Source organism: Hesperophylax consimilis, unplaced genomic scaffold, assembly GCF_061612785.1.
Source record: "Hesperophylax consimilis isolate HC1 unplaced genomic scaffold, BYU_Hcon_1.0 scaffold_383, whole genome shotgun sequence".
NCBI lineage: Eukaryota > Metazoa > Arthropoda > Insecta > Trichoptera > Limnephilidae > Hesperophylax > Hesperophylax consimilis.
Window position 1 is genome coordinate 3409 of NW_028301529.1, and position 12008 is coordinate 15416.

General features: G+C 38.4%; 2 protein-coding genes across 2 annotated transcripts; both read left to right on the plus strand.

The window, feature by feature from the left end:
• The first annotated feature begins 219 nt into the window (after window positions 1–219).
• On the plus strand, window positions 220–8530 carry LOC149408369 (uncharacterized). Its single transcript, XM_089650638.1, has 2 exons — window positions 220–1129; window positions 8355–8530. Exons 1-2 carry the CDS (start codon window positions 220–222, stop codon window positions 8528–8530), a joined length of 1086 nt encoding a protein of 361 aa, XP_089506764.1.
• An 828-nt stretch (window positions 8531–9358) lies between these two features.
• Window positions 9359–11938, plus strand: LOC149408370 (uncharacterized; the record flags this gene model as incomplete). The annotated part of the gene is given in 2 exon segments (XM_089650639.1): window positions 9359–9650; window positions 9653–11938. Coding segments are annotated over 2 exon segments (2578 nt in total), but the record flags the coding sequence as incomplete, so codon positions are not given.
• Window positions 11939–12008: the final 70 nt, after the last annotated feature.

The following is a 12008-nucleotide window of genomic DNA, read 5'->3' on the forward strand; positions in this document are numbered from 1 at the left end:
GTACTTTATTATTTATAGTACTATATAAAATTATATCATTGTAGTAGTTATTTTGCACTTTTCGTTATCATTCAGAGTTTTATCTGATTGAGCTGAAAATTTTTAAGGTTCTTGAGGGGTAGTTTATGCTACATCGAAAGAAGATTGAACTTTTTCAGACTATCAGGCAGAGTCTGATGATAATAGAAAGTACAAAATAACTACTCGGAGGGAAACAAAATGAAGGCAGCACAAATAAATGAATACGGAGACGCATCCGTAATTAAAATAAATGAAATAGATGAACCTACTATAGGAGAAGATCAAGTATTAGTTGAGGTTCATTCTTCTAGTATTAATCCATTTGACACTGCGATCCGAGGTGGATATATGAAAGAAATGATTCCTCTCGAGTTGCCTGTTACCTTAGGTGGTGATATTGCAGGAGTTGTAATAGAAATTGGATCAGGAGTTAATGATTTAGCTGTTGGAGACAAAGTCTATGGACAAGCCAATGTTGTTGCTGGTAACAGTGGCGCTTTTGCTGAGTTTTCCGCTACTAAAGCTGGTCAAGTAGCAAAATCATCTGCTAATACGAGCTTTAACGAATCAGCATCATTGCCACTTGTTGGGGTTAGTGCACTTCAAGCCCTAACTGAACATATCAATCTACAAAAAGGACAAAAGATATTCATACATGGTGGAGCTGGTGGTATTGGTACCGTTGCGATACAGATAGCCAAAAGTATCGGAGCTTACGTAGCAACTACGGCTACTGGTGAAGGTATTGATTATGTAAAAGGCCTCGGTGCAGATGAAGTAATTGATTACAAAACTCAAGATTTTACAGAAGTCTTAAGCGACTATGACGCTGTATTTGACACAGTTGGTGGTGGAGATTTTGTCAAAACATACGAAGTTGTTAAAAGCGGTGGATCCACTGTAACAATGATAGATACACCTGATGAATCAAAGGCAAAAGATCTTGGCATATCTACTCTAATGCAACAAACTCACGTAACTACAGATCACCTAAATTCTTTGACGAAGCTGGTAGAAGATAGAGTAGTTACACCACACGTCGACGCAGTGTTCTCTATTGATGATATTCAAAAGGCTTTTGAGTTACGCGAAGCAGGAGCAGTCCGTGGTAAAGTCGTGATAGAAATCAAAAATAGTTAGATATATCCTATTATTTAGTTTCTTGTTATGAGAGAATGTACTCAATAAGTATAGGAGATTATTATGAGCAATATAAGTGTCGATCCATATCTTTTCTTTAAGGGAAATGCTGAAGAAGCAATGGATTTCTATCAAGATATTTTCGGTGGTAAATTGGACAAAGTTCCATATGAAGCTATGGGGGGAAACGTACCCGAAGCGCTAAAAGGCAAATTGATGCACGCATATTTAAGTGGTGGAGATGCGACATTAATGGCCAGTGATACAGAACAAGCTAGCAAAAAGTCAGCAAAAATCTCTATATCTCTCAGTGGTAAAGACAAAGAAAAATTAACTAAAATTTTCAATGCACTAGGCGCGAATGGTGAAATTCAATATCCTCTAAAGAAAGAAGTGTAGGGCGATACGTTTGGCTCACTAACCGACAAATTTGGCATCGAGTGGATGGTCAATATTGGTTCAACTAAATAGACTATTTATGAGATCTTCTTTTAACCACAAAGAGAGCTGACAATACTGCAGTAGAATTGATTGTCCAGTGGAGCAACCAAGGTGCGATAATACTACCTGACAATAATCTAAGCCATGCAAACACAACACCAGCAAGTGCAGTAGCTAATACATTTACAATTATATGAAGAAGCTTGCTAAGAAATGGACCCTGCCTTAACTCTAAATAATAAGATTCGTTCGTAAAATTTAGAGCTGGGAAAATATGCCAAAGCCCAAACACCAGTGAACTACCAATTATCGCCATGTGGGTTCCGCTATAGTGCATTAGAATTCCAAACAATACTCCCCTGAAAAGTATCTCCTCTGCAAGTGCGGTAGATAATGGAATCCTAACAGCTGTCTCATAAGCAAGTCGACTTGGGGAAGCTCTAAGTGCAGAGTGTGAGCTAACAAAATATTTGTGAGTAAAACTAATTTTAGATAGTAAATATATAGAAACAATAAGTACAATTGAAGCTACTAAAGCCACGAGTATACCCGGCCAAAATAACTTTAGGCTTAGTCCAAGTTGTTCAAAGTTAAGACCAGCTCTGATAGCACAAAATACTGCAACTGCAGAAGCAGATAAATTTGCTATCAGATGATAGCGCATAGGTATTAGTCGAGACAAAATTACCCCATAAAGTAGTATGCCAAGGACAAAAGCTAACTGAATTAACACATCCATGCTTGTATTTTACTTATCTTTTTCGGATTTGCTAAGTTCTAGATCTTTAGCACGTTGGATTTCATTCTGTCGCAGAGCTTTTTCTATGGCTTCTAATTCATCTGCTGAAATTTTAAATCCATACACGCTCGATGCAAACTGAGCAATATCCGCTCTGTAATCATGCGCACTTGCCACAAATTTACCTGGCTCAGGTTTTAATGCGTTTTTCATATCTATAAGAGTCTGGACGAACAGTGTCGGAGTGCGGTATTTGACACTAGGACTTAATGATTTTGGTCTTTTATCTGGTTCATCTACCCATTCTGGCTGTTTAATCAATGTCTCTGCACCGAACTGAGCTATCGGGTCATTGTAATGTGTGACCATCACATAACGCAGTTTGTTTTTTGCTGACTGACTTAGATCCATGTATTCATGATAATTATCAAACGTAGCAACTAGTTCTGAGTCGATATTTAGCCACTTTTTAGAAGATACTTGCTCTTTCCATTTGCTACCTTTTGGTGTGCCTATCCATAGGGCTCTATCGATATTGAGAGCTTTTAGCGTGTCTGTACCTCCGTACATTAGAGCATCTTGACTTGTCCAAGCACCTAGGCTTTCTCCGAACAACATAATTTTTGGTTGCTTAGTTTTGGGCAAAGTACTGATTTTTTTGTTAATACCATTTAAAAGCATTCTGTATTGTTTATGTCCTTCGCCAACTCTGTCCAGAGACATAGGTGAAGGCCTTTTTGAATATTGGATGGTGACTGACGCAACACTTCCTTTAGACAAATACTCAACTGCATCACTCATAACATAGTTCACATAGCCAGTTCCTGTTGGAGATATGACGACTATGTTTTTCTTTTTATACGCACCTGTCCGTTCGAGTTCTTTGAGAGCCAGTTCAACTCGGTCTTCTTCTGTTTCTGCACTATCAAGACCGATGTACACCCTGATTGGTTCTTCAGATGTCTTTTTGATAACTGATTTTATTTTTGCTGAACTTAGCCGTGTACCAATATGTCGACGGCCTTGCACACTCAGTGAATCCCAATCCACATCACTTCCCTTGCCTCCACTAACGTATGGACTAGCTGGGCTTTTATCGTAGGCATATTCTAGCTCACCTGCTTTGTGTTCTATATCTCCGTATGTTTTTTTCATAAACATAGTTAGCAAATATACTAGGCTACCTGCTCCAATAATGTGTCCAATTGGTAACCAGCTCTTTTTAATGCCTGGTACTGTTTTGTCCAGAGCAGAGTCAACGCCTTTGGAAATTGATTTCTCAACGAATGCAAAAGCGCCTAAAACTCCGAGTACAGCGGTACTTATTGCTACAACCCTAAGTGGCTTTGATTCGATCAATGTCTCTTTGACTGAATGATCTTCATCGTTTTTTGTACGATTATACTCACCAACAAGTGAGAATATTATTCCCGCTCCAACTATATACGGTAGGAGTTCACGCTCTTTGGCTTTTTGTTTGTCAGATGAAATCAATTCGTTTGCTACTTCAAGTCCACTAACCAACATGCCTGCTATTCCGACGTTTTGTAACCAGTAGCCAGAGGTTCTGGTAGCTGATTTGGGCAACTGTTCAGTTTTGTCATATTTGAATTTCTTTTGTAGAAAATAACCTATACCTACAGCTGTAGCGCTGGCAAGTATAGCTTTTGTAATAACTGTTCCTTGATCATCTTTAGAATCTGTAACAGAGTCAGCAGCTATATCTACTCCATCCTGGACCAGCAGCCCTAGTGTATAGACCATCGCTATTGTTATGCCTGTTACTAGGCCTTGATCGCTGGTGCTACGTGGCAGGAGAGATTGCTGAAAAGTTCTGGGAATTACAGCAGCTGAGGCAAGTATTGCAACCATCTGAGACCGACTACGCACGACTTTGACTCCTAAAATCTGTTAGTTGACGTTTATACCTATTATATGTTTTTATCTGTTTATTTTCAATACAGTTTACATCGTTAGCACAACCACTTTACTTTTTCCAACTAATCTTCTAGAGTAGTCAGAGATGAATGGAAGTGAGAGCACAGAAAATGAATGATATTAAAGTAGATCGATTTCAGAAAAAATCCCTGGCTATAGCCACTGTTATGGCTCTTATCATAAGTGTATTTTTTTTGAAGCAATACCTAATGCTCATCATTCTATCAGCTGTGGTGGTGGTATTATTTAACCCAATTTATCAATGGTTGCTTAAAAAAGGGCGAAAGCCTAGTCAGGCGGCAACGTTAACTCTTTTCGCGTCATTGCTTGTGGTGATTATACCTGTAGTAATTGTTAGCATGTTGACTATATTTCAAATTGATAAATTAGTTAACAGTATTGCAAATGATAGCTATAGTTTTGATAGTGCTAGTTTGAACAAAATTATCAACGACATTAACCAATTTTTCTCGAACAAGGGCATTAACATCAAAATTTCTACAGAGGCTATAGCTAATTCTATATCGAGCTCTGTTCAGCAGTTTGGTAAAACATTTTTAGAAGGATTGATTAGCTCTTTGTCTGGGTTCTTCTCTCTCATAACTATATCTATTATTTATCTTTACGTATTCTTCTCAATGCTGTTACACCAAAACAAGATTATAGAAGTTGCAAAAAAACTCAACCCTTTGGGTGACAAAATCAGTGACCTATACATCGACAGAATAGACGCCATGACTAAAGCCACTGTTCGCGGACAGCTCATAATAGCGCTCTGTCAGGGAATCGAAAGTGCGGTCGTGCTTTCTATAGCAGGACTACCTGATCTGTTTTTCTTCTTCTTTATGTTGTTAACTGTGTTGTCTGTGGTACCACTTGGTGCTGGAATAGTTACAATACCAATCGGCATAGTTATGATACTCACTGGCAATATTTGGGGTGGAATACTGGTTATTGCCAACCACTTAATTATAGTCACCAACATTGATAATGTGCTTCGCCCTAGGTTAGTTCCGAGTCATGCGAGGCTTGACCCAGCCCTGATGATCCTCGCTGTATTTGCTGGAATTGGACTATTTGGCTTTATAGGGATTGTTGTGGGACCTGTACTGATGATAATCCTGATAACTACGATTCAGATATATCTTGAAGTATTTAAAAATACTAAAGCCCTCAACTCAGAAGACTCTGGCAAAAAGTCTAACAAATTCATAAACAAGTTTAAACAACTACGAGAGAAATTTTAACTAGCAGGCTCTGCTATAACTTCTCGTATAATTTCTATGACGTTTTCTGGCTCTAGCATGCTTTTTATTAGATATCTTTTTGCTCCAAGTTCCATAGACTGAAGCATCAAATTCTCATCCTCGTGTGCAGAAAGCATTACGACAGGTATATTCTTTGTTGATTCATCTTGCTTGAGATCCGCAAGCGCCTCCATGCCGTTTCTATTAGGCATCATTACATCCATGATTATAATATCTGGCTTCTCAACATTCGCTCTATCTACTACAGCAACACCGTCATTCGCTATCGCAAAATCAATTTGAGATTGTTGGAGAACCCTAGAATATAAATTCTGCAGTGATGTGTCGTCTTCAACCAATAATACTTTTGTCATAGTTATGATTATACACCTTAAACACAAGCTTTATAATCTTGATTATATTTACTATTTATGTTAATATATGTTAATGCATAGTGGCCTAATATGTCGAGAAACACTTACACAACTTGATGAGTCTGTATTTAGGCTTGCCGAGATAAACCCAGAGACTGAAAAACTTACTAATACTGGATCGGCGGGTGGGCTGCCAGCCCCAGAGTTTCCTCGAGACAGCAAATATACTTACAGCCAATTTGAAAACTTAGCAGTAGTTGAGTCACCAGTTCCTGTGATGGGAGATCTGTTTGAGTTATACAGAAGTTCTCAAGATTTATGGCATATAAATGACGTAGTCAGTCGAATCAACTGGGTTAGACGCCCAGAAGAGCCTTTTCTTACTTCTTCAAGTATCAAAAATATTGAGAAAATCGTTGGGGAAAAAAGAGGACAGAAACTTTTAGGTGTCTTGAACGTTATTATCCGTATCCACGAGTCACAGAACTGCTAAACCTTTTGAAAGATATATTGAACCATTTGGTATCACCTATGGTTTGATGGTCTTCGAATATTTTCTTAAATGAGTTGCCAGCTATTGATTCTATTATTTCAGGATTGTAATAATAGAACATTCTTTCGCCAAATTTGTCTTTTTTGGTTTCTTGTTTGTATTCTTCTGACTCTTTAAGCGAAATGTAAAATATCCCAGCTGGGTTTAAGGATTTGTGAACTTTTTCAAAAACCTTTTTTAGGTCTTCTTTGTTGGTGTGGAGTAAGGACGCAAATGAAAAAACAATATCGATATTCTCAGGATAGTCGTAGGACAAGTCGTCCGCAAGAACAAGCGAGCTAGACGGAATATTTTGCCTAGCTATATCTAAAAACGACTTCGACGGATCAAACCCCTGATACCAAGCTACTCTTTTAATGATCTCAGCTCCATCACGCCCATAACCGCAACCTATTTCTACAGCGCGAATATTTTTGGAAGAATTAACAAAACTCAGGCCTCTCTCTATGTCTATAATCCTAGGGCCAATGTTTTTGAAATATTTAGCAAAGTCTTTTGCAGATTTGTCGTACGTGTCTACTGTCTTACTATCACTCATATATTAGTTACCTATTCTATTAGTAATAATTACTGTCATTACAACTCCGCCTAAAATACGCCTGGCTGCGTTTGTTCCATAAAATATTTCCAACCATGACCAAGTAAATATTGCTCCGAAAGATACCACAGCAAATAATGATTGAATATTACCGTCTGTAAATTTAGAAATAATAAGCGTAATTAACCAAACAATTATTGGTAAATTTGGGGTTTGGAAATAGCGATTATCCTTATTTATATCTTTAATATTCATACTTTCAATATAACGTAGCATTGCCATATTATATAATCTGCTGTAATCTACGAAGTAGAAGAACCCTAACAATAGGAGAATAAATTATGGCCAATCAACCAAAAAACCAACCAAGCAGACTAGAGCTAATACAAGATGGTATAAAGAAACTGTATAAAGTTAATAAGAAATTTTCGATAACTCTTATTGTATTGAGCATACTGACGTTCCTAAGTAATTTTGATTCATTTCTCCCTAGCGAATCTGCAAATGGCGAGCCGGACGCACCCTTTAACAGTGGTGAGATGATAGCTGTCGCTGTCATCGGGACTATTATTGTATTTGCAGTTATAGCTATCGGGGTAATAATCGAAGGGATGATTAGTTACGCGGTATACCAGGCAACTAAAAATAAAAAACCAAGTATTTCAGAAGCATTCGAAGCTGCTCAGGACAAATTCTGGACTATTTTGTGGCTAAATATAATCATATTCTTTAGAGTTCTCGGTGGGCTGTTACTACTAATTATTCCAGGAATTCGTGCTGGTCTGCGATATACCATCGCCCCAATAGTGCTATTCGATGAGAATCTGTCTGCTAAAGACACTGCTAATAGATCTAGAGAGATAGCTAAGAATAACCTAAATTCTTTATTGGTTATGAACCTCGTATCAACCATCTTATTCCCAATAACATATCTAGTCTACTATGGAAGCTTGGTCACAATGTATCCATACTTTAAGACTAAAAAATTACCTAGCGCCAAGCCTGTTGCCAAATAAACAGTAGCGCAATAAAAATATTTGTTGTATTATTGAAAAAGATACAAATTAAGTTACTTATAGAAGGACAACAATTATGAGAAAACAAAATCCACTTGCAGTATTCCTGCTATCACTAATAACATTTGGAATCTACGGTATATTCTGGCTAGCCAGAACTCGTGGGGAAATGGTACGAAAAGGTGCTGACATCCCAACAACTTGGCTAATAATAATACCTATTGTTCAGTTATGGTACTACTGGAAATGGTCAGCTGGTGTTAATTTTGTTACGAAGAAGCTCGACGCTATTTTAGTATTTATATTGATAATGTTACTGGGTACTATTGGCTTTGCAATTGTTCAAGATTCTTTCAACTCAGTTGGAGAAGAGGCTGTTGCTCCTGCACCAGTAGAAATAGCTTCAACACCTGAAGAAACAATAACACCCGAAGCTCCTGCAGTATCAGAGACAACAGTTGCGCCTGAAACAACCACAGAAGAGACTCCTCCACAACCGCCACAAGCTCCTACACAGCTGTAATATTTAACTCAATAAATTTTACAATATTATTGTTGAGCAATTATCTAAATTGTTTGATAAAATTAATAAGATGTTAAAAATGAGAGTAAATAAATAACCATGCTGAAACCTGGATATTTACATCTCAGCGATAAGCAAACTTTTAAAGGCAACCTACTCAATTGGAACAGACAAACAATAACTGGCGAAGTTGTTTTTAACACAGCCATGGCTGGTTATGTAGAATCTCTCACAGATCCTTCCTACTCAAATCAAATCCTTGTATTTACTTATCCCCTAATAGGTAATTATGGTGTGCAGATTAAAGATTTTGAATCCAAGAAAATTCAAGTAAAAGGTGTAGTAATGAGCCAAGTCTCATTACACCCCAACCACGCTGAATCTAGCAAAAGCATATCTGAGTGGCTAAAATCACAAAACATCCCTGTTCTATACGATATTGACACCCGAGCCTTAACCCTGCATCTGCGTAGCCGTGGAGTTATGGCTGGGATAGTTACCGACAGTCCCGACAAACAAGTCTTTAAAAAATTAGCTCACGAATTCATCAGCATAGACAAACCAAAAATATATAACCCCAAGTCAAAAAAGAAAATCATATTAGTCGACTGTGGGGTCAAAGAAAACATCGTAAAATCTATCACAGAATTTGATGTGCAAGTAATCAGGGTTCCACATAATTATGACTATATTAATGAACCATACGACGGCGTTCTACTATCAAACGGCCCGGGAGATCCAACATCATACAAAGAAACAATAGCCATCACCAAAAAAGCGATAAAACAAGGAAAACCTATATTTGGCATTTGTCTTGGTAGTCAGATCATGGGACTGAGTGCGGGAGCAAAAACATATAAATTACGGTTTGGCCACCGTGGGCAAAACCAACCTTGCAAAGTCGAGGGATGGGATAGGTGCTATGTGACTAGTCAAAATCACGGCTACGCCTTAAGCGAAAAATCTCTGCCAAAAGGATGGAAAGTCCTTTTCCGCAATCTAAATGACAGTTCTATCGAAGGCATAGAACACGTAACCAAGCCATTCTTTTCTGTACAATTCCACCCAGAAGCCAAGCCAGGTCCGACTGATACAGCGTGGCTTTTTGAAAGGTTCGTAAAATCACTATGAGTATAAAAATAAATCATGGTATCAAAAAGGCATTGATTCTAGGATCTGGAGGCTTACGCATAGGCCAAGCCGGTGAGTTCGATTACTCTGGTTCACAAGCAATAAAAGCTCTCAAAGAAGAAGGAATATACACTGCCCTAATAAACCCCAACGTTGCTACGGTCCAAACAGACAGTGACATGGCTGATAAAGTATATTTCCAACCTTTGCAGCCAGAAATTGTTACCAGAATACTTGAGCAAGAACGCCCAGATGCAGTATTACTAAGTTTTGGTGGACAGACAGCACTAAGCCTTGGGCTAGAACTTTATGACCGAGGAGTATTCAAAAAACTTGGCATAAAGGTACTGGGTTCACCTGTAGATGTTATCAAAACGACGGAAGACAGAGAATTGTTCAAAGTGGCGCTTGCTGAGATTGATATACATACAGCAAAGAGTGTTTCTGCAACCAACATCGAATCTGCCTGCAAAGGTGCAGAGAAAATTGGTTATCCAATTATGATGAGATCTGGTTATAGTCTAGGAGGCTTGGGATCTGGGCGCATAGATAATGAAAAAGAACTTCGCGAACGAGCGTCAGAAGTATTCAATGCCGTACCTCAGATCTTGATAGAAGAGTACCTGGCTGGGTGGAAAGAAGTTGAGTACGAAATCGTCAGAGATATCAGTGGCAACACAATCGCTGTTTGTAACATGGAGAACTTTGACCCAATGGGTATCCACACAGGTGAGAGCATTGTAGTAGCACCGAGTCAGACGCTTACCAATAACGAATACCAAATGTTGCGTGAAGTGGCTCTTAAAACAATCGACCATTTAGGAATAATTGGAGAATGTAATATCCAGTACGCACTAAACCCTAAAAATGGTGACTATCGAGTAATTGAAGTTAATGCTCGACTCTCACGCTCAAGTGCTCTTGCTTCAAAGGCAACTGGCTACCCGCTCGCCTTTGTAGCAGCAAAATTAATGCTTGGCTACAAACTATATCAAATCAAAAACTCTGTAACCCAAGACACGTCTGCATTTTTTGAGCCAGCTCTGGATTATATTGCTCTCAAGATGCCGAGGTGGGATTTGGCAAAGCTTAAATCTAGCGATCACAATATTGGATCAGAGATGAAGAGCGTCGGTGAAGTTATGGCTCTTGGTAGGTCTTTCCCAGAAGTCCTCCAAAAAGCTATTCGTATGCTTAATATTGGTGCAGAGGGACTAACGTCTCATCCATATGAATTTAAAAATCCAATATCCGAAATAAAAGTTGCCACAGATAGAAGAATCTTTGCCATCAACGATGCCATGGACTCTGGCAGAAGTGTTGATCAAATTCATAATGATTCAAAAATTGATAAATGGTTCTTACACCACCTGAAAGACATAGTTGATATAAAAAAGGATTTAGAGAAGAAAAAATTAAATAAAGAAAACTTATTAGTGGCAAAAAAATCGGGATTTTCCGATAGAGTTATAGGACAACTTTCAAAAAAGAGTGAAGAGAAAGTTAGAGAGCTTAGGAAAAAACACAGTATAAAACCAGCCATAAAACTGATTGACACATTGGCAGGAGAATTCGACGCAACTACTAACTACCTGTACCTTACCTACCACGGAGATACACATGACATAAAACCACTAGGACAAAAATCATCAGTAGTGCTAGGCTCTGGTCCTTACTGTATAGGTTCTTCTGTAGAATTTGACTGGTGCTGTGTAAATACTGTCAAGACACTCCGCAGGAACAAGATTAAAACTATAATAATAAATTCTAATCCTGAGACAGTATCTACAGATTTCGATAGATCAGATAGACTATATTTTGATGAACTCACACTAGAGCGAGTGTCCGACATTATGGACTTTGAAAATTCAAAAAATATTGTCGTTTCTGTAGGCGGCCAAATTGCAAACAACTTATCAACTAAATTGGCAGACTCTGGATACGACATAATGGGTACGAGCGCAAAGAATATTGATAGAGCTGAAGACAGGCAAAAATTTTCAAGCATGCTAGGAAAATTAGGAGTGGATCAGCCAAAATGGGTACATGCGAATTCTCTAGGGAAAGTCAGGGATTTTGCTAAAGAAACAGGGTATCCACTGCTAATTAGACCCTCCTATGTCCTGTCTGGTGGGGCTATGAACGTAGTCAACAATGACAAAGAGATGGAACAATACGTCGGACAAGCGACTAAACTATCCCCTGATCATCCAGTTGTTGTATCCGAATTTATACTTGGTGCTAAGGAACTTGAAATCGATGGTGTAGCCAAAGATGGTAAGCTTGTTATTTATGCGATTTCTGAGCACATAGAAAATGCTGGAGTTCATTCTGGGGATGCCACTAT